Raw genomic sequence first — 23,002 nt, forward strand, 5'->3', positions numbered from 1 at the left:
GTTTACACGGCAAACAGAATTTGAATGTGTTTTGCTTCAGGGCACAGGGCAAAAGTGATTGGTTTCATGAAGGCAGAAAGTGTGTGGGAGTATAGGAAAGGCAATTCACCTCAAACATTTCCCTGGCGCTGAACTCTGGAGCTATGAGGAGGTCTATGTCCCTCTTCTCTCCCAGGAAGACACGTTCATTGCGATGCCTGCGTCGATCAGGTGTAACTACATTGACTGGAGACAAGAGGGGACCTCAGAATCTGCCCGGCAACCAGGAAAGAAAGACTTTTTCCTTATGAGTTCTTAAAAGGTGACATATTATACTACCAGCTGTGAGTGTGATTCGCCGTTACAAGCCATTTTTTGAAATGCCGTCTCTTTAGGATGACACTACTCAGGTCTATCATATCAAGTCCTTATGAATGGTTTTTAATGGATTACCAGATGTTGACATGTTCATCCAAGGAGGCGCCATCTCTGCAATGGTATCCTCGTTTGCCAAAGCAGAACCAACAATACCTGCACAACAACAATAGGATGCACGCACACACCCACCCACACATACACATGCACACACACAAAGGCGTAGCCACGGGCGGGCCTGGGCGGGCCTAATTTGTTTCAATATAGCCATTATACATTAGGTCAGTCAGTCGAGGAGGTCTCTCTCTCACCCCCCCCCCCCCCCTCCCCCTCTCTCTCTCTCTCTCTCTCTCTCTCTGCGTGTGTGTGTGATAAGTTTTCATCTTTGCAGTAGGCTTGTCTTATATGGCCAATCTGTTTCAATTTGATGTGATGCACACCAAAGCTACGTTCATGCAGTTTTGCGCATGTTTAAAATGTTTAGCCTAACGCCGAATTGTCAGCGGTGACCGAAAGCGTTGAAGCGTTCAATAAATGTGACACGCCGATGCATGGGTTCATGCAGTTTCGCGCAAGTTTAAAATGTTTCAGTGTAATTTGTCAGCTGTGATCAAATGCCTTTAATGAATTCCACCTTTATGTCATAAATATAACATGCCTTTGATTAGTGTTTGTATGGTGCATCTAATCTAGGCCTATCGTATGTTCAATCAAATTGGCTTTGCCCGCCTGTTTTTTTCTGTGCCCACCCATGTGGACATTTCTGGCTATGCCACTGCACACACATACATAGACACACACACATACACACACACACACGCACACACACACACACACACACACACACACACACACACACACACACACACACACAGACACACACACACACACGCACACACACACACACACACACACACACACACACACACACACACACACACACACACACACACACATAAGCCCGCACACACACACGCACACATAACCATGCCAACCCAGGGCTGTCTATTTCTCTACATAACAAGATCACTTGGCAAAGGTAATCCACCCACCCGAAATCTCTTGCTTCAACCAATTAGAAAAGGGCTCTCCATTTAGCCCCCGCCACCTCCCCCACACTCACACACGCACACACACACACACACACACACACACACACACACACACACACACACACACACAGGGTGTCCTCGTCGATTGCCCTCTTATCTAAACCTGTATCATGTCATAAAACTGTCTATGATATCATGTCATAATTATGGTGTGATGATGGCCTCACTAGCCTAACCTTGGTTTAAGTGGTGTGGGATTAGCGCAGTCAGATCCTAGCTTCTATGATCACATGTCTGTCCTCGCCAAGTGGGCCTCTGTCAGACAGAGCGACAGACAGACACACAGACGTGCAGATTGACCAATCCCCCTGACCAATTGTCTCAAGCTGTTGTTGCTTAAGTCAAGACACTGATGAATCATGGGATAGAATGGCATGCAGTATTCCAAAATGCGTAATGCTTATCTCCTCATATAATCAACCACTGTTACAACTTAGCAATGACCGCTCTAACCAACCGCAGGAGCAGTATTGCTATGAAGGCTGCTAGTATCTGGTTGGAGCCACAGAATATAAATGTAATTGAGTCTGGTAATCACAATGAATAATTAATCACAATATCGGGTGAAATAATCATAATTATACATTTTGTTAGAATAGTGCAGCCATATGCTTAGCACAACAAGTCCTTCAGGTTTTGATCAATCTATTTGTTCATCTCAGTCCTCTAGTGCTACAATGGACATTCCTCTCTCTCTCTCTCTCTCTCTCTCTCTCTCTCTCTCTCTCTCTCTCTCTCTCTCTCTCTCTCTCTCTCTCTCTCTCTGTGTTGGCAGGAAGAATATGTCATGATGATGACCATTCCCTCATGCTGTACGCTTATGTCTGCAGCGGGACAGAGGAGCAGAGCCACACAGGAGTCTATCCTAGGAGAGGTGACTGTCCTGATTAATCACACACACACACACACACACACAGACACACACACACACACACACACACACACACACACACACACACACACACACACACACACACACACTTTGCTGCTGATAGCATATGGTCAACGGATAATGAATAATGACTGCACGTATGACCTTGGCAACATGCGTCTCTCTAAATATATATATATATATATATATATATAGTTGTACAACCATGGTGCTAAAATTGGGGATTGAACCCAGAATCCTCTGGCAAGGAGTCAAGCACACTGTTTCATCCCGTATCCTCTTTTGTGTTCTATTTTTTTTTAAGAGAGTAGGGATGATGACCGAATTCAGAATTTATTAAAATAGACTAATATAACAAAACCATTGAGTTTTGCATTGCAGTTTAAATACAGATTTTTGGTGGCCTTTTTATAATACAGCCACACTATTCCAAGTGCCTTGGGCAGAGTTGAGGGAGGTTTGACCCTCCAACAGGAGACGGAACATTCTATGTCCAACCCACCTATTTGTGATGGGGCTGCACAGTATACCCAATGGTTAACATCATCAATATCAATATCACAATATGAATGATAGCAATGTCTATTTTGACATACAGATTTATTTGAAAGCGCTGTAATAGGGACGTCTTTATCAAAATATAATTTGTCTTGCACAGAATGAGTTGTTACAAAATATAGTAGGAAATATGTTATTAAGTAGCAAGCAAACTTCTCACACTACAAATATTTAAAAATGACTAATAATATTTTCATTTTGCACATCATACAGCTTATTTTGAATACTTCCTTTAAACTTGGTATTCCCTACCTGTTATGGCAAGATGGCATATCATTTTCTGTGTTACAAATTGAAAGCCAAAGAATACCAAATTATTAGCAGAAATATAGAAACCTAGTCAACATTACTGGTTGCTTTTTCTGAAGAAAAAAACCTGCAACACCCCTAAGGCACGGCTGGCTTGCATACTTACTTACTTACTGTCAATCTGCACAATACAATACAATCCTTCAGACCTGAAACACTTTTCTTGTGCTGTGGGTTACAGTTAGCTATTGACAGTAATGATCATTACAATCCACACACACACACACACACACACACACACTTATATGGAATCTATACTCCAATAACAAACATATACAACTTAAAAGCATTGAGCATGCTAGCACAAGTAAAACAAAAACAAAAAAAACATACATTCATTGACAAGACATTCTGAAGTAATAAAGTATTGAGAGCCACACACACACACACGCCCCACACTTAGCCAGGAGTGTCTAACCACGTGGGGGAGCCCTAAGCCTCTCTGAAGGAGCAAGACTCGGACTATGAAAATAATTTGAATAGTAATGAAGTGATAATGATTATTTTAAGTGCAAGCCTAATTATTATAATTGATTATTTACTATGATAAGGCATAAGGGAATCTTTCCTAGCTGTTCTTATCCTCATTGGTGGTGTAAATACCAATTAGAATAAAATAACATGTTCACCTGAACATAGTTGAAGGATAAGAGGCAGTACCAGAAGCCTAACAAGTTATTGTCCATGTTGACTTCAGCAAAGTGGAGAAATGTGTGGAGTATTTATTCCAAGGAAAAATAAAGCTGAATACAGATACACATTCCCCTGAGAATGTATTTCCACAAGGAGTGTCCTTGGTCCCACATTAAATCATTTGCAGTGTGATTTGTGATCTGAGCAGTCAGTGCTGTTCGACTTGATCTGAGTGGCAAAGTCTGTTACTCTGGATTGGAGCGGAAGGATGGAAAAGGGTCTGGAATATTTTGGGGAGTGCGGGTTTAGTCCAGAGTATTGGGCTGACTGAAAAGCCTTATGTGTAAGAGACGTATAGCCAGAAGAGTTATACAACTTCACCCCCCCCCATCAATTCATGCAGTGAACTATTTCTGCCATCCCTCTCCCATCAGGTGCTGCTGTCTGGCCAGAAGCTGCTACACAAGCAGTTACTCATAAGTGTAGTCTCCATAAGCTATGCAGTTACACCCCTAAACCATCATGAGGCCATTTCTCCTTTGGCTGGTGTTCCTCAGAACCGGTTTCCATATCATCATAGCACATGTCAAACCAATCTGTGGCTTTCATGTTGGTCGAAAGAAACCAAGGACACCAAACTCCAGCTCAAAGTACTTTATTCAGACTCAGTTCAAAGAGGCGTTCAGGAAGATCTCACAGCTCAAATGAGAACCCTCACACACAATTTTTTTTCCCATTCAGTGACAATAACCTTGCCATCTTTATTCAAAGTAGAAACGAGAGATCAACAGAGAAGCCAGATGTTGATTTAAGAGTCCCATCAATAGACTTAAGCCTTTGAGCGTTTAGCTGGAGCCCTTGAGGGTGTGCTTGTCAAACAGGTACTCGGCCATGCCGTTCTGCGGGGTGCTCATGCGACGCAGGTTGCTGACGTAGTCACCCAGCTTCTTGATGGCCTCCACCTGTTCGTTCAGGTAGTGGGTCTCCAGGAAGTCACTCATCTGTAAACAGGAAGGTGGACAGTGAGTTAGGAAGCTTTCTGTAATCAAAACATCAACTTTGGTTACTTATGCCAAAAAAATAAAGATGGGTTTTGTGGCTTGTGAAGAGGAAGTGGATTAGTTGCTCTACTCACATGGGGATCCCCGTGCTCCGAAGCAATCTTGTGCAGGTCCAGCAGGGCCTGGTTCACGTTCTTCTCCAGCTTCAGGGCGGCCTCCAAGGCCTCCAGCCCGGTGCCCCACTCATCACGCTCTGGTTTCTGTAGGGTCAAACAGGCGGTCGTTTAAATAAGTTAGAAATGTACTGGCCAAATCCGCCTAGTCATGCAAGATAGTCCATCTGAAGAATCAACTAGTGTCACCGTAAAAATTACTTCCATTGTCCCATGTGGGGAAATAACTGCAACCATCACTCTTGGCTCTCAAAAATAACACTTTGTCCGTGCCACACGGAGATGGTAAGCGGTCCAGCATCGGCCCTTCTCACCTTGATGTCCTGCAGGAAGATCCTCCCGCCCCGGTTGTTCTGGAAGGCCATGAGCTTTTCGGCGTGCTCCTGCTCCTCGTGGCTGTTCTCCTTGAAGAAGGAGGCAAAGCCAGGCAGTGCTACGTCGTCACGGGTGAAATAGAACGCCTGGGGACGCGAAGAAAGGGAGAGATGAGTGAACAGAGTTGACAATGACTCGGCAGAATAACCTCCATGTCAGTTATTAACGCGCAAGATAATAACTTGGCTGGGATTTCGTAAAGCCACATGTCGACGCCTCTTGCACACTCCCTCCGTCGACAGATGGGGCTTTTTGACGTATCCCTGTGTTTGCCCTGGTTGTATTACAAAGGCGATTTCGTTGGACAGTGCACTTGCGTATATTTGCATAACGCGATTTTATTGGCTGACGGTTCGGTCGCTGCCTGAAAAGTTTAACATTTCTCAACTTCTGACGCCAGTCACGGAGCCGACCTCACGGACGGACCCACAATGCATTTCGAGGGCGCCCCATCACCATGCAAAGTCAATGAGATGCGTCCGTTGACGGAGGTAGTGTGCAATCGGGCCCATTCACACCCTACGGTAAATACGGATACGGACGCTTTCGTCCGGTCCCGGAGGTTTGAATGGGCCACGGAGGTAGTGTGCAAGAGGCGTTATGGTCGGGTAAACGCCCAACAACTCCAAACAAGCAGACATGACGCAGCACTTTCAACCGAGTGTCGGCGCAGGACAATTTGAGATGACAATGACTCGACAATTTTTGGTACACATGTATCAGCTGAAGCAGCAAGTACATTTTACCAAATTACTTTAGCTTTTCTTACCATAGACTGGTAGGTGTAGGAGGCGTACATTTCCATGTTGATCATCCGATTGACGGCGGCCTCACAATCCTGGTGGTAGTTCTGACGAATCTGAGAAGTCATTTTTGCTGGCGTTTGGTAGTTTTATTGATAAAAAATTAGAAAAATAGAGTTATCTGTTTCTATATAGACTTGAGGTTTTAATCAAGTTAAGGTTGTCGATTTAAATTAATCGAAATTAATTCAAAGCAGGGATGAAAGTAGAAGTTCCGTTCAAACACTGTTGAAGCAAGATCTCTTCCCTTCGGCGTGAAGTCTTCTGCGAGCGGTCTCTGTATTTATAGGCTGGGTTGAACACACACACACACACACACACACACACACACACACACACACACACACACACACACACACACACACACACACACACACACACACACACACACACACACACACACACACACACACACCGCGGACTTTAGGGCCAACCGAGTCACGAGCTGAGCAGGAAATGGGCGGGCTGTCAAAGTGGAACGGGGCCCTCCATAGACATCTTATAAGATGTCTATGGGGCCCTCATTTATATATCACGAGGTTATTTTTTTATAAGGGCCAAATATCTTGGAAAAATATTCCAATTAAATAAATTATTTTAAAGTAAACAAATACTAAAAACCTAATTTTTTAAAAAAAAAATACAATGTTAGAGTGTAATCCTCTATTTGACACCCCACTGATAAGGTGTTTTTCCAATGAATGTCCCTGTGTGTTACAGTTGTAGGCCTATTGCCCTATACCACAGACCTTTGTAGTAGTAGTCATACTGTCTCGAATTCTGTTGTGTTAAATGTTTAAAACATATCCCAGGATAATCTGAGAAGGGAAAGAGATCATATAAGGTCGACATGCTGTTGAAAAATAAGCCTGCGAAATGAACAATGTCCTTCATTTCACATCACACTATCAGATGGTGTGATTCTGTTATATGGTTTTACAACTTCACTAAAGAACAGTGTTGCAAAACTATGCGGACTGAAACAGCCCTTCATCATAAACAGGCCTGCTACTCTTGCATTATCAATAAGTGGGACAAATAAAAATGGAAAAAATGTGCTGCTGTTTGTTCCTTTGTTTAACAACATGTATAATAAAGTTCCAAATTACATGACTGGTACATTATTCGTATCTAGGCTACATAGAACATTGGTCAATTACAAAATGTTACATTTCCCCGTACAAGCTAACCACAACAACCAACCTGTAGCTCTCTCACTCGCTCACTCCCTCTCACTCTACCTCTCTCACTCCCGAGCGAGTTCATGGGTGTCAGTGTGATAAACTTCAGATGGACGCAGCACTTGACTGATATAAAAAAAACGACAAGCGACAGTATATACATGGGGTTGTTTTCTTGTTTTATGTTGCCAAAGATGGTCTCTGAGTAATAACACAAGAGGTGATACTGCACAGAGCCGGAGTGGAGGGTAGTCATTATTGTGGCTTTAATACTCTTGACTGTAGTGTATCATGGTGACTTACTATTGACTTTACTCAACTTAACTAGCCGGGCGAAATGTCATGACTTGCGCATTTTTTATAATCCTCTTTAATCCTATCAAATAAAAACAACAGCCAAGTGGGTCAAGTCAAAAGGCACAGCGAACCTTAGACTAACTGAAGCCATTTCTATTCAGAGCTCTACCACAGTTCAGTACAGTTAAAGCACAGATGGTACATTCTGTTCTTGTTTTTAAATCACAAGATGTATGGTGAGACGTTTCCCACGGTTATTTTGTGCTTGGTCACCAGTGAAAATAGCGTTTAGCAGTCTTGTGTTTCAGTGTAAATGCAGTCATGGTCTGCTGACGATTTTTGCTTTGTCATGGCTGTGACTCTGCACTTTTGCGGCACAAAGGCCATCCTGTAGGATTTTGTCGGTGTGTCTGTGTGCATGTCAGTGAGAGAGAGAGCAAGAGAAACAGGAGGAGAACGGGAGGTAAAGAAACAGGATTGGGTATCACGTCAGGTCATCACGTATATGAGTACAAATACAAGTCAAAGTACACAGTTCCCGAAGTATCTTACAAAGCAAAGGCAACAAGTCCAATTTCATATCTTAATCAGCTCTTTATTAGCTCTTAAGAAGAATGTGATGCAGCACATTTTTATAACATATTCAATTTTAATAACAAACATTTTACAAAAGGCATGGCTTTCACACGTTTTGAAAAACGAAGTGCTTTCCGGGAATGTTAATGCCATCAAACGATGAATGTAGTTCGCTGGCTGAAGATTACACATTGTTCAGTGCCAAGAATTATTGTTACCAAGAAAGAAATCAACGCTTATATAAACTGAAATACAAGGCAGTAATGGCTGGGATATACAGGTTTAAATCAGATAATTTTGTAGAAAGATAAATATGTTCTCTCGTACGGCCGACAACTGCTACCAAAGCAAGTACTTTCACCAGGGATTATACAGTAGAAGGCCTGCTTGAATACAAGAGAGGTAGAACGTTAACCGTCAAGATTGCAGCAATGCCTCTTCACACATTAAAATTATATTATTCTGTCAAACACTAGCAGAGGTAACTTCTTCATAATTTGGGTTGCACTGAAAACATTAACGAAAAAGAAGATGGGGAAGATGATGGTGGTCCAGCCTAGGTGGGTGGAGGTGGAGCCTAGGCAGTGGGGATCCAAACACTTCGCCACTGGGTGGCCTGGTTCCAGGTCTCCTCCAGGAATGAGGCGCTGGTTGGGGCCCAGCAGGTCTCCTCCTCCCCGGGCCCCCGGCTGTGAAGCCACAGGCTCTTGAAGGGGCCGGTGCAGGTGTGCTGCAGGTACTGGCAGCCCTACGGAACCAGAGAGGAACCAGAGAGTTCAGGACTGAAACCTGTTCTTATCAATGCTAATGAAGACATCGGAATTGAATTACTGATGCGTAACCTTCGCCGAACAAAGGCTAATATAATATAAATAACCGTTGATCAATCCTAGTCTGTGACTTGAAATTAAATGTAATAACATCCATAAGATTAGTTATGGGAACCTGAATCCATCACGAACAATAAGGCTGTGATGTAACATGCTTGTATCAAACACAGCTTCTGTCTGTACCTCAGGGCTGCCCCAGTACCAGATGGCCTTGATGACGTTGTGATTGGCCAGAGCCGTGGTCAGCTGATCCCGGGCTCCAGGAATGATGTTGACCAGGCCTGCTGGTAGGTCGGAGGCCTGCAGCACCTGAGGGTGACAGGGAGGAAGAACTGGTGAACAGGGACTCTGAAGGAGAGATGGGGGGACAGGAAACGGAGAGAGGAAGAGAGAGTGGGAAACGTAACAAAAATAGCTGAACCAGGTACGCTATAACTTTGTTTTGAATCATTATTTAACGACTCGGCTGTAGTTTGTAATCAGTGCTGAGGTACCTGGTGGTGAGGTGGCCTCACCATACATTATATACTATTATCACTGACCTCACCATACATTATATACTATTATCACTGGCCTCACCATGCATTATATACTGTTATCACTGACCTCACCATACATTACATACTGTAGCTTGCTAATGTGCTACAGCCTCACAAGGAAACACAAATAGTTTTTGCACTTCCGTTGTGCTCATAGCCATAACCATTCACCCCCCCCCCCACCTCCCCCCACCCCTCATCCAAAAAATCTACCTGGATGAAAGTCAAGGCTGGAACTGGGTACCGCTGACTGGGCACCATGACAACAGCGTTGCCCATGGCGACGGCCGCCCCGAGCAGCGTAACCAGGGAGAGGAGGGGCTTGTTGTCAGGGAGGATGACCCCGACCACCCCCAGCGCTTGGGGCAGGGAGAGGGCGGAGCCAGCCTGGGGGACCGCCTGGAAGGAGAACATCAACAAAGACGTGTTTATAAATAAATCAAAACACAAACGCAAATAATAGTTTGTTGTAAAAGCTTCCTTTTTCAGAGATCAACACGATGACATGAGTCTTACCGGAGCGCCGCCCTGGGTTTGGCTGCACCGTGCTGCCCAATCAGTGAGCTGGTCCACACTAAGCTCCACCTCCCGGTCGGCCTCGTCCAATGAGAGGCCGGTCTGGGCGCTGATGGCTGCGGCCAGCTCCGGCCTCTTCACCTCCAGCCCCTTGGCCAGGGAGTAGAGCGACTGAGCGCGTGCAGAAGGCCCCTTCTTCATCCAGCTATACGATGGGGGAGAGAGGGGGTAACATACAGACAGGTTACTAGGCAACGCCACAGCAGATAGGCCCTCGAACCAGGGGGCAGAAAGCATTGACGACGATAGACAACCGACAAGCTGGTTTTTTGTGTAGTTAATTGCACTAATCTCAAAAGCCAGTGATATAATTTATTTTACATACCATGGGGTTCATACCCTTTGATAAAAAGAAGACGGGTATGGATCTAAGACAGATATTTCTTAAGGTTGGATTTGAGTCGTAATATAATGATTTGTATGTCCATAGATTTTCTTCATCAGGCTTTTCTATCAGACATGTATAGGCTATAATATTATATAAGGGGTCATACAATAGTTTTCCCTTCTGAGATGGGCGATTTACTATCCATTCATTGTTAGGAATAAGTTAACAGGATCTGGTGATTAGTGAGAATTTTTTTTCTTCAGTAATCAGTGTATAAGGATGACTCCACTTTATGTGGCTCCACCTGCCAAATACCATCCCCTCCCATTAGGATTATTGATCATTTAAAGACATAGCGGCCATTTAAGTTGACTCCTGCAGGTTCAATAATGAACAACTGAACCACGGATGCAAAGTTCATAAATCATAAAGTTTCAAGTAACTCAGTGAACTAAAGCTTCTAACCTTTCTGAGACTTCCAAGCGGGTCAATTCTGTCATTTATTTATGCAGTCAAATTATAGCCTTTGAGTCTGTGATATTAGAACGACACTACAAACAAGCTAACCCTAACCCTATAAGCTATGTTATATTAATAAGCAAAAGAAAGACAAACAAACCCATTCAGCTCTGGAAATAGCAATAGCACTAAATCAGACAGAATGCAGTTCAATGCTGTTTATACATTGATAGTGTAGTCGCTGTAGTTGACAGTGTAGTTGCTGATGTGACCACAGTGGTTTATGCCCAACAGTTTATTGCCCCCTGGCTCCGTGCGCAGTCAACCATGTTTGTAAATGGCTAACCCTACTGTAGCTGAGCCAAGTACAAACAGACACTAAGTTTCCATACTGCCATCTCCTGAACATGTCAATCACATTTTTTAATATTAAACAGATTACTAACAAATGTCCTTTCTATTAGGGTACGTTGCATATATTTGTCAAATGTGCCTCGGTGCTTCAAGTGTGTGTTGCGTAACTGACTCTACGCCTGCCAGTTGGCTTCTGTCCACCTTGTAGAACCTGTGTTTACAACTGCTAATTAGAGCTGGGCGGTTTTCTATTGCATTGTGCAGTAAAACTACTTGATCCCGAGTGTAGACAGCGGGTCTGTTGGTGTGAAGCATGTGTTTATGGCGCGGGTCAAATCTGATGGCTCGCTTTATGGCAATAAAAATATACTTTGTGCTAGTTGCAAGTTTGGGCTGTTTATCATGTTTGGAAAAAAAACACTCACTGGACCTGTGTGTGTGTGTGTGTGTGTGTGTGTGTGTGTGTGTGTGTGTGTGTGTGTGTGTGTGTGTGTGTGTGTGTGTGTGTGTGTGTGTGTGTGTGTGTGTGTGTGCGTGTGTACACATTTGAGTCTCACCCAGGCTGTACTTTGCTGGCGGCCTCCACCGCGTTGCGGACGTCCTTCCTGCCCCCGTCTGGGCAGTAGGCCAGCACGCTGGCGCCATCTGGTGCCTGCACCGCAACACTGCCTCCAGACTCGGACTTGCACGACTTGCCCGCGACAAACTGCTGGTAGAACTTGGGGGCACTAAGGGAGGAGATAGAAGGGGGGGGGGATATATGAATGAATGAATGGAAGAGAGAGAAAGAAAACAGTTATGGATTCAGCAGAGAATCAAAGTGAGGAGAGTGTACAGGGAAAGTAGCACACACACACACACACACACACACACACACACACACACACACACACACACACACACACACACACACACACACACACACACACACACACACACACACACACACACACACACACACACACACCTCGGCGTGGGAACGATGGCGGGCGATGCAGCCGATCCAAACTTGTCGTAGTCCAGGGGGGCCGGGGAGGAGCGGGGGAGGGAGGGGGAGGCGGTGGAGGGCTGGAGGAACTGGTACAGACCCTAGAGGAGGGGGCAAATGTAACGGACAACGTAATTCACCACATTTTCAGGTAGAACAGGTCAGTTGTGGGTTTGGGTAGTCACACAAATCAGACATTTGATTAATAATCTTAATTAATTATTTTATCTTAATTGTATTAACATCATAATCTAAAGTCTGATGGCAGACCAGCTTAAATCTGGGTGATCGGGGTGTTTCACTTTTTTTTGCTTCATTTTTTTTAGAGTGATCATGTTGCTAGAGGCGAGGATCTGTAATTGCACAGCTATTAACAGCAAACACAAACTGTAAAGTGTAAAGTGTCTGTAAAATCTTCATCCACTTTTTTCACAGTTTCTCTGTACTTCTCTGTTGTGTACTCTTGTTGTGCAGTTCACCTCCCCGTCCCCGTCTCACCTCCTGTCCCCCGTCCGTACAGGTGCCGCTGTCCTTGTGTCCACTGGTGGGCAGCGAGGGGTCACACACAGAGTGGGAGTTGACCCACACCGAGCCCACAGACAGGCTGGGGTCGGGACAGAGACGAGAGAGAGAGAGAGATAAAGACACAGACACAGAAACAGAGGCAAAGACCAAGACAGGGAGATCTCTCTTGCCAATGTTTGATCAGTGCTTCATCATTGAGAAAGCTACCCTGGCAACACATCTTGTTATCTGATCGCTATTGTTACTCTGCTTTTGACCTTCACTGTTTCTCTTATTTGCAGCCCTATAAACTGAATATGTCTCACAGGATTAACACCATGACAGCATGAAATGTTTTACACCAAGAAAGCGTCGTCTTATCATAGATCTGGTACAGCGTGTCATAAGATACAGATAGATAAGATTCTTATCTATCTGTATCTTATGACATGCTGTACCTCAGACGGACAGGCACTAGGGATAGGCTGATGGAGAGAAAGAAGTGTGAGCGTGTGTGAGCACCTCTTGGCAGCCTCCAGAGCCAGGGTGAGGTCTTCTGTCCAGATGGAGGCTGCATGGCCATGAGGACTGTGGTTCGCTGGGGAACAGAGGAAACCACAGAGGACATTACAGTAAACACCCGGTTTCAGCTAGTCCCGCTCACTATCAAAATGCAGAAGAGGCTTCTAGCGCACTACTGGTTGAGATTTTTGTTCCCTATTCAGGATCGGGGCAATATTGTTCAGTACTTCTTACAATCAGATATGAGGGGGTGTAGCCAGTTCACTTGATTGATGTTACCTGGTAACCAAACACTGCCAGTGGGGTTCAACACAAGCAATAGCTACATAGCTGAGTGTTGCTACATCACTTTGAATCTAAAATAAGTTCAAAAATAAATCTATTTCAGGGAGATTTCGCAACCCACACACAAACCCACACAAAAAAATGTTATGGTGCTGTGTAGAGTTTTTTGTGCAACAGAGTTCAAATGAGCCATTCTGGATACAGGGGAAGTGATTCCTCTTCCATGGAGCCCCCTATGCTGCACTGCCATGTTTCTAGGACACCAGCACGGACAAATGGCTCTAAAGAGAACACATGCTTAAATTAAAAAAAACAAGAGTTCTAAGCTGGAGGTGGGCCGTATTATCCCCATGGCTTCCAACCATTTGGATTCCTTTATAGGTATCCAAATGAGTGTAGGAGCATTATTTATGAAATGCGCCACACACCGTGGCACTTATACGATAAGTGTCCGACAAACTGATCCCTCTCTCACATAGCCATTGAAGACGAACGTGCTCTGTACTTTCACCAAACTATCTGTATTTAGAGGATCAATTATAATGGAGTTCCACACACTTTTTATTCAGTCGTCTTCAATCTACAAACCGCTAGACCATACAAAGGTATTCCCACTGAACCTTTAAGCTCTCTATACTGAGCTCTTCTCAACATTAATCAATACTCCTCAAGTATTCTTTATCGAGGCGTTACCCAGTGTCACTCCTTCCGTGTGGCTCCTGAACGACATGAGGGGCAGCAGGGGCCAGGGCGGGGGGCTGGTCACGCAGGGCGAGGAGGGGGCCACGCCACACAGCACGGTGGCCGGGTACTGCAGGCCCGAGGCCGGGGGCCCGCACGACTGGATCAGCTACACAGGGGCCCACCATCAAAGGGGTGCACGTTTACATTCATTTAATGGAGTATCATCCAACAACCCCAACAACCCCAACAACCCCAACCTTTTTTCCACACATTTCAACCTCAAAACAATTAGGGCCTGCAGCTCATTTTCAAAAGAAGCCATGGTTACTTAGGCTAGCTGTTAGGGGTGTAACGATACACGTATTCTAACCGAAATATTTCGGTACAGGTCTAACGGTTAGATGCACGTTTCATTTCGGTACGTACCGAAAAAAATAAAAAAATAAAAAATAAAATTATTTTTAATTTTAATTTTTTAGAATTAAGTTTTTATTGATTATCACACACTCTGTTAGTGTCTTGTCTTGTCCTTTATTGTGTTTTTATCCTCAATTGCATTTGATGTCTTTTCATGTGTGTAAGGCATTTGTTTGATACAATTTAATAAATCAAATCAAAATCAAATTGTTTAATAAAATAATAAAAACTGCTGTACCGAAAAAACATACCGAACCGTGACTTAAAAACCGAGGTACGTACCGAACCGTGACTTTAGTGTATCATTACACCCCTACTAGCTATAAAAAATGACGGTAATAATGCATTTTATACACATTACCAATAACATTGTCTTAATAAAAAAAGATAGATAAGAGTATGGGGTTAACCTAGCAATTGTAATTGCTTGGCACTTGTTTCTATGAACATCGATATTCTACAGACAGCGATGTATTATTGTTTCTCTTTCTTCTGAAAAATTAACTTATTGTAAATTTTTTACAGATGCAGTAACTCAGCAGACCACTAGGGGTGGGTGTCATCCCTTAATATTATGGCAAAGCAGCATTACAGTCGGATTATGGGATCACCACTAAAATGATAGCTATAAATAAGTCTCCAGTTTTGCATTTGCAGGATAAAGTGGAACACACACTTTGAGGAGAGGCTGCTCAATGCAAAAAATGGGACCGGTTTTAAACCAGTTTTTACCCATAACTTCATTGAGATAAACGTGCAGTGAGTCGACTGACCGTGGCCCCCTGCTGCTGGGCCCCCTGTACTACGGCCTCCACCAGGGCGCGGTCCGCCGCGCTGGCCAGGGACACACACTTTAGCCCGGCCAGTCGCAGCCTCAGACGGGCCAGCACGCCGTCCAGCACGCTCTCCTGCACGCACAGCACCCACTGGACCTGGGGGCACAGAGAAACCGGTAATAAATATATCTAACTACTAACTAACTAATGCATGAGAAGCTTGTCGCGTATTTCTTATACCGAGATCACTCATGCAGGCCAAACGTGGCTAGGCAAGGGATCTTACCTCCAGGGACTGAAATGTATTTTGTTGACTGGTACGCAACGCAAAGGGCAAAACAAAGGGTTGCATTGCCTACGTCTACAGTGCAGAATCCTGAATAGGCCAAACGAATACAAGATATACAAGAATACAAGAAACTATTTAAAATGCCAAATTGTCATTCAAGGGTCGGCTTAGCTCAGGAGGTAGAGCAGGTTGCTGGTTCGATGCCCGGCTCCTCCTAGCTGAGCCTGGAGGTGGACACTCAAGTGTGAATGTGTGTATGAATGGTTGTAAGTCGCTTCTGCTAAAAGCTTCTGCTAAATGCCCTAAATGTAAATGTTAAGTCCAACCCACATTCTATGAATAATAATAAGGCCACATAAACTTGCTTGGTTATGGACACACACACGCACACGCACACACACACACAAGGACACTGTAATAATAATTGTAAAAAAAACGGTACCATCTATTTATAATTTTTTTATGCGTAGATTGCACTACTGCCTTGTACTTTTTACTCTTTTTCACTATATTTATGTTGTGTGTATTTACTTTTATGTTGTGTGTGTATACTTAAATACTGCAACAATTTCATTGTACACTGTACAATAACAAATAAAAGGATTCTATTCTCTTCTATTATGCACTCATCTATAAAAAATGTACTCGATGACTAAACTAATAACATATCTAGCAGTGGTGGCCCCCCCCGCGGGTTCCCACCTCCTTCCTCTTCTTGAATGCGGCCTCGATCGCCCCGTCCACCGCGCTGTCGATGTCGGCCGACTCGAACACGACGAAGGCGCAGGTGGCGCCGACGGCGGGCGAGACGGAGACCGCCACGCCCAGGCCTGCCGTGGCCTTACAGAGCGCCACGCCGTCCTGTGGGGAGACCGTCGGGGGGACAGAGAAGGATCAGAGAATGGAGGAGAGACCAGCTGAGATAACTGAATAACTAACTCTTAGAGGTCCCATGGCATGGTGTGGTGTGATTAGCCGTTACAAGACGTTTTCTGCCCCTTATGACATCACATGTGGGCGTGTCCACCTAGACGTGTGCTGGATAGATCGGTCCACCAGCCTACCCAGTGGACTGTAGCAAAACGTTGCTCATCTAGCCATCACATCATCTAGGTGGACACGCCCACCTGTGATGTCATAAGGGGCACATTTCCAAAACGGCTTGTAACAGCTAATCACACCACACCTGGGGGCATGTCATAGGACATTTAAAGGGTAAGCAAGCACCAATCACATTGCATGCTTCTAGTCTCCTGCCAGTGGCCAGTGCCAAAACTATAAACTGCAATTTTGCCAGTGGTCCGTGTTATCACTCTGGACAAGCACACGCACATGCATACACACCTGCTTGTTGCCACTGTAGGTTACAGAGTTGACGGTGGGGTTCTGAGCCACAGTGGCCCCCAGAGACACAGGGCTCCCAGTCAGAACGTTCAAGGCCCCGGTAGGAAGTCCCGCCTCTGTAAAAAGCTGGGCCAATAGGAGAGCTGAAGGGGCGGTGCTAAGGCCAGGCACAACAATCACAGAGTTTCCTGCAAAACAGCCGAGGTTAATTGTATAGAAACTGCTTTATTCTCATTGTTTTATATATACAGTTGACTCTGAAACATATTAATGGAATTGACAATCTGTCCTCAATGAATAATCGCAAACCACAATGACAGAAAGTATGACAAAAATTAGATTTTTTTCATAATGGTACAGCCCTCACATATGCCACACATGTTAATGGCGCACTCTGATCATAACCGGGGAAATTAAAAGATACGAGTAAGAAGTTGTTTGTCTGTTAATTATGTCATTATGTTTTTGCATATCTGTTGTAGCGCGTGTGTGTGTGTGTGTGTGTGTGTGTGTGTGTGTGTGTGTGTGTGTGTGTGTGTGTGTGTGTGTGTGTGTGTGTGTGTGTGTGTGTGTGTGTGTTACCCATGGCTAGCGCTGGCAGGACTTTGAGCATCAGAGAATAGAGGGGGCAGTCATCCGAGGCCACCACTAGCACCACACCTAGACGACACACAGAGGACACCAAAACCCAACTGACACAGAAACCATGAGCACAGCACACATTCACAGCCCAGAACCCGGGGTTGTGCACAACAACCTGTGAGCATGCACACACGTTACACCCACAAATTTCTATGCATGCACTTATTTGCTGAAAGCAGATTTACAAGATTACTGTAGAGGGTAAGACCACTAAATCTTCCTCTTTCCGGTACAGATCCCCTCTATCACTCTCAGGACACAAATAAACAAGAAGCTACTGAAGCTATGAAATGGTAGACGGACTGCATTTATATGGCGCTTTTATCCAAAGCGCTTTACAATATTGCCTAACATTCACCCATTCATGCACACATTCACACACCGACCATGTAAGGCGACAGCCGGCTCGTCAGGAGCAGTTAGGGGTGAGGTGCCTTGCTCAGGGACACCTCGACACTCACGCTAACCCGCTCTACCTCCTGAGCTACTGCCGCCCCCAGCTACTAGCGCTCACACAGCCCCTCCCCGGCGCTCACCCCGCGGGCTCCAGTGGGGCAGGCGTGCGTCGCGGAGCTGCGCCCAGCTGGAGTAGTACTGGGCCAGCCGCACCAGGGAGGCCGGGGGGCAGGAGGCCGGGGACTGGGCCAGCCGCACCAGGGAGGCCGGGGGGCAGGAGGCCGGGGACAGGTCGCCCAGCTCCCCCACACACTGGCCGTGCTGACCCAGGGAGCTCGCCCATCTGGGGAACACACACACACGCACATGCACACACACACACACGCACACACACACACACACACACACAAACAGAAACCTTAATGTTTGAGGTTCATTTTTACATTTCTAAACAAATAGGGTACCAAATATTTGTAGTTGATTCAGTTTCAGTTTCAGTTTCTTGGTATGAACTTTCTTGATTTCCGTGGTCCAAAGTAATGACATTGCGAATAAATGCATTTGTTGTCCACACTCATTTCAATCTAGATAAACCTCTGATTAATTCTGTAAGACACATGACCTAGCTAGAATCCAAAATCCGATGTCACGCATCCAGTGCCTTCAGACCTGAGGGACCTTATCATGTTCAAAGGACCGAGGAGGCTGATATATTTGTTCTGGTTAAAGTAAAAAAGTTAAAGTTAAAGTTGTGTCACACAACACCGTGTCGCACGGATCAATTACGTAGCTATAGTAACCACTGACGTCTTCTAAGCCTTCCCCATTTGTGATCCGAATGCAAACAGAAACAAGCCCAGAAACAAGGCATGACGTTCTTGGGGGTACTCCCCAGGGGGTAGTTCCCCCTAGCCTAGTCCTAACTAGACCTTCATACTCATTTCATTCATACCGATGGTCTAGAACTGCTATAGAGACAAACGATTTCTCACTTGAAGGCGGGTGCTGTTGAAGTTTAAAACCTATTGGCTCTGCCCAGTGCCACTCCGGATCTGCATTAACCAATCGCTAACGTTTGGTCGTGACGTATTTCATGTTTAGCAAACTCCTTCATCACTAACGGAGCCAGCTGGAAAATTCAACTTTTCCCGAATCCCGTGGGAAGAAGTGCCACAACAGCTTGACCACCAACAAAAAAAAAATCTGGCTTTAATTTATCTATATTCGGCAGAGTTTCCACAACAGACCGAATAGCTTTCCCCATGGTCTTCCTGCTGCTTCCTGGTATTCGTTTGACTACAACTGAAACTCGCGCATGACCTGTGCGTCACTGTTCTCAGGCCGCGCCTCCTGTTCGCTGATTGTAGGGACAAACTTGAGGGAAAAGAAATCGTTCGAACGTACAGCACTCCCAGACCTCCCAGTCCAGTACTGAAGTGAAATGAAAATTGAGCGGAAGTACGGAGGCGGGCGGAACCAGGCTCGAACCAAGTTCCCCCCGCTGAGTACCCAGAACGACATGGTCCGAAAGCGCCTACTGACATTGCGCAGAGGAAATCCCCAGTGGTTATGGTGAATAGTTCAACCTGACGCCCCGGGCCCTGGTGCCAGATGAACGGTGCGGTTACTTTAGCAGCACTTTGGCCCTCTGGGGGCAGGACAGCGTGCTCCAGGACCGCAGGCCGCCGGCCGAGGAACCAACGCCCTGGCAGATGTCCTCCTCCACAGCACACACCACACTGCACACACAGTCACCTGCACGCACGCACACACACACACACACACACACACACACACACACACACACACACACACACAGTTAAGAACAATACAGTACAAGAAACAATGCAAGAAAATAGATAATAATAGATCTTATCTTTAGATGACAAGACAGGCGTATATAGAACTCAATGCAGCAATAATATGATTATCTTCTTGGGGAACTAGACATTCTGCGTAGCAACCTCACACATTTTGCACTGTAGCTTGCAACAAGTGAGCCGTTTACATAGTAAATATCATGTATTCAGTGTTCTGCAATGTTTACCAATGTTTAGTGTTATGCACCTCAAGGCAGTGAGTAGTTTGAATTACTAAGAGGCAAGCTATTGGGAGACTTGAATATGTGGGGTCGCATGTCACGGTGAAACGTGACGCAAACAAAACAAGGTCAATGTACAGAACAACCTTACCTTTCCAAAAAATTAGTAATAAAGTAATATGTTTTTTAGTTATAATAACACAGTTTATATCATCATTTGTTTCCAAGTCCTAGCAAGTCTTAAAAAGCCAGAGCTAAAAACAATTAGCTCCCTGCTGATCACCACCTTTAGCGTCGGTCAGGCCGCGAGTCTGTCTGTCAGCCGGGGTCAGGAACCTGCCATCGATGAAGAGGCCGAGGGCGCGGGACTGGCTCTCCAGCCAGGCCTGTGTGTTGGAGCAGGAGCAGGGCTGACAGTGAACAACCAGGACTGGACAAGTGCTGTCACTTCAGGAGGCGGGAGCACGAAACAAAATCCTTTATGTCAGATAATGTGTCAGACTGCCCTGCGATAATGATCACAGTGTTTAAATGATGTATCATAGGAGGCGTGATCTCAATTAAATATAATAATAATAATAATAATACAATCCATGATTAAATATAAAATGATCAAATACTGATAATATTAAAGAGCTTCATGAGCTGAAAGATACATCAGATCTAGGTATAGATTAATCAATTATGCATATACGCATATACAGAGAGGTCCGACGAACGATAATATATTATCATGTAATGCACCAGTAATACTATGCGCAGTATTCATAGAGCTAGAGGAAAACACGCCATAACCATTTGGGGACTATATTCTGATAATGGCCAACTCTGCTTTGTAAGTATCTGGAGAAGCTCAGACTTCTTAAACCTATAGAATTTAATAGTAGTTTAATGTCTCATTTTATACTTCTGACATCAGTTATTACTAGTTATTTATTTATACACAGACTGCAGTTCTGCTGCTTTAGCTCAACATACCACAACTCTAGAGGGCCACTGAGGAGGGACAATGCTTTACTGCTTAATTTCAACGCAGTGTAGCACTGTGTTGGGGTACTTCCATCTCGTGACTTGGCAGAAATACAAAGATCAACCATTTTAAAAGCATGCTTTGGGTAACTGAAGTGATTAACTAGCATCAATGATTCCTGGCCGTGGGCCATCAGCTGTACCCGTGGCCCCACAGGCGCTAAGGGGCAGACACAAGTGTTTCATGTCCTATTCTTTCCAACCACAGGCCTGTCTTCCAGAAGCACTGCAACCACTTTGAATAAAATAGAACCTCAAAACCAATCAGGAGCTGCATTGAAGAAAACATAACCCATCCTTCACTACATCAGTCACAAGAAGAGAGGATGTCATTGTGCAGTCAATGTACTGCCGTACTTTCCTTCGGACAGGAATAGCCCGTCAGGAAATCAATGTCACATGCTTCTGGTTTATACATTAAACCTCTTATACTGTCTGCTGCACCAATAGGCACATCCACAGGCCCTGCTCAACAGCTCTCAGACATATGGAGAAGCTGGACCCGGAGGCATAGAGAAAAACCAACAAAGAAACATTGTTGCAAACATATGTTTCCAAAGAACACGCATTTCAAATCAAACTTGCATGGTTAAAAATCAACTTGCGTAAACATGAGAAATGTTAAAATGTAAACAAGCCTAATATGCATAAATAAACCTCCTTCTTGGGCAATGGGGATATTACATAATACAGCGGGATGAGCGCCCCCTACTGTCCCTCCAACACCTCAACCAGGCCCATCCAAGCATGGAGCAGGGCCAGCTCTGCTTACTTTGGAAGAACACAGAAGTGATAGGCAGATTGTAATGGTGCTTCAAATATAAGTAACAATGATGCTGTCGGAATAGGGATTGGCACTATATCCTGTTTCTTTTTTAAATGCTGGAAAAGCACCTTGGTTATATACAAATGGAAGAAATAGGTAGGCCTATACAATTGTGATGTTTTCTTTATAGCCTACAATATTTCACTCAGCCTGCAAAGAACATAAAGTGATCTGTACTGACGAGGCTTGTGTTTGCACGGGGGGCAAACACCCAAACATCCAACTGCGTAGTATCTGTATCAGTATCTGCAGTGCAAGTGAACTTTACATTGTGACTACAACTTGTGTTGGACTTCAACCGAAGCACTGAGCGTCGGTCACATGTCTACCTTGTGAGTTCAAGTGTACTACTAAGTGACTTCACATGTAAATCATGAACATGCATCTCCTCGACCTATGAACTCCTCAACCTAAGTAAAACCCATGTCAGAATAATATTCCTTTAAATATATGCATATATATGTATATACGGTCCATAATTACAAACGACTTTGTAATTATGTAATTGTAATGTTTGTATGTAATTGTATGTAATTGTATGTAATTGTACTCAACCTGTGCAGTGGCGGAGCTGGAAGAAGTCGGCCCGTACTCCATGCTTTGAAAGATATCGTGAACTGTCTTGGAGGTGCTGCCAGCCATAATAGTGTCTCAAATCAGAGGATCGATTGTCATGCAAGTGACAACACAACAGAGTTAGGAAAACGCGTGTGATCTAAGTTCAAGTGCAGCGTGCAGCTATCTACAGGACAGTTCCACCTTTGCTGGCTAAACTAGATTTAAGGTGGTCTCCTGCAAGCAATAGCGAACAGACAGTGTCAGTATTCCTCACAAACTTGTTCTGTTCGGGTCCCGGGGTATACTTCACATGCTAGTCCTTAGCGCAGTACTGCTAGCCGTGTGTGTATC

At 44.7% G+C, this 23,002-nt stretch overlaps 2 protein-coding genes across 2 annotated transcripts; both read right to left on the reverse strand.

Annotated features, from left to right (window-relative positions):
* Positions 1 to 4,497: 4,497 nt before the first annotated feature.
* Positions 4,498 to 6,478, reverse strand: LOC311383195 (ferritin, middle subunit-like). The gene is made up of 4 exons (XM_084488566.1): positions 6,177 to 6,478; positions 5,347 to 5,493; positions 4,994 to 5,119; positions 4,498 to 4,859 (listed from the first exon to the last, which is right to left on the reverse strand). Exons 1-4 carry the CDS (start codon positions 6,276 to 6,278, stop codon positions 4,704 to 4,706), a joined length of 531 nt encoding a protein of 176 aa, XP_084344692.1. The 5' UTR covers positions 6,279 to 6,478; the 3' UTR covers positions 4,498 to 4,703.
* A 1,790-nt stretch (positions 6,479 to 8,268) lies between these two features.
* On the reverse strand, positions 8,269 to 22,768 carry aldh16a1 (aldehyde dehydrogenase 16 family, member A1; the record flags this gene model as incomplete). Its single annotated transcript, XM_084488567.1, is given in 18 exon segments — positions 8,269 to 9,012; positions 9,278 to 9,403; positions 9,847 to 10,032; positions 10,150 to 10,354; positions 11,908 to 12,078; positions 12,318 to 12,439; positions 12,837 to 12,942; positions 13,365 to 13,440; positions 14,343 to 14,499; positions 15,524 to 15,682; positions 16,518 to 16,676; positions 17,160 to 17,347; positions 17,742 to 17,819; positions 18,338 to 18,540; positions 19,826 to 19,952; positions 20,525 to 20,624; positions 22,649 to 22,744; positions 22,748 to 22,768. Coding segments are annotated over 18 exon segments (2,451 nt in total). The 3' UTR covers positions 8,269 to 8,841.
* Positions 22,769 to 23,002: the final 234 nt, after the last annotated feature.

The sequence above is a fragment of the Micromesistius poutassou genome (genome assembly GCF_964030765.1).
Source record: "Micromesistius poutassou genome assembly, chromosome: 1".
Lineage (NCBI taxonomy): Eukaryota > Metazoa > Chordata > Actinopteri > Gadiformes > Gadidae > Micromesistius > Micromesistius poutassou.

Bases quoted from the DNA above. Each gene is read 5' to 3' on its own strand.
- LOC311383195 (XM_084488566.1), bottom strand. From the start codon at position 6,278: ATGACTTCTCAGATTCGTCAGAACTACCACCAGGATTGTGAGGCCGCC. The intron at 5,120-5,346 runs GTGAGAAGGGCC...TTGACCCTACAG, and splicing joins TCTTCCTGCAGGACATCAAG to AAACCAGAGCGTGATGAGTG. The intron at 4,860-4,993 runs GTGAGTAGAGCA...TCCTGTTTACAG, and splicing joins CGGAGCACGGGGATCCCCAT to ATGAGTGACTTCCTGGAGAC.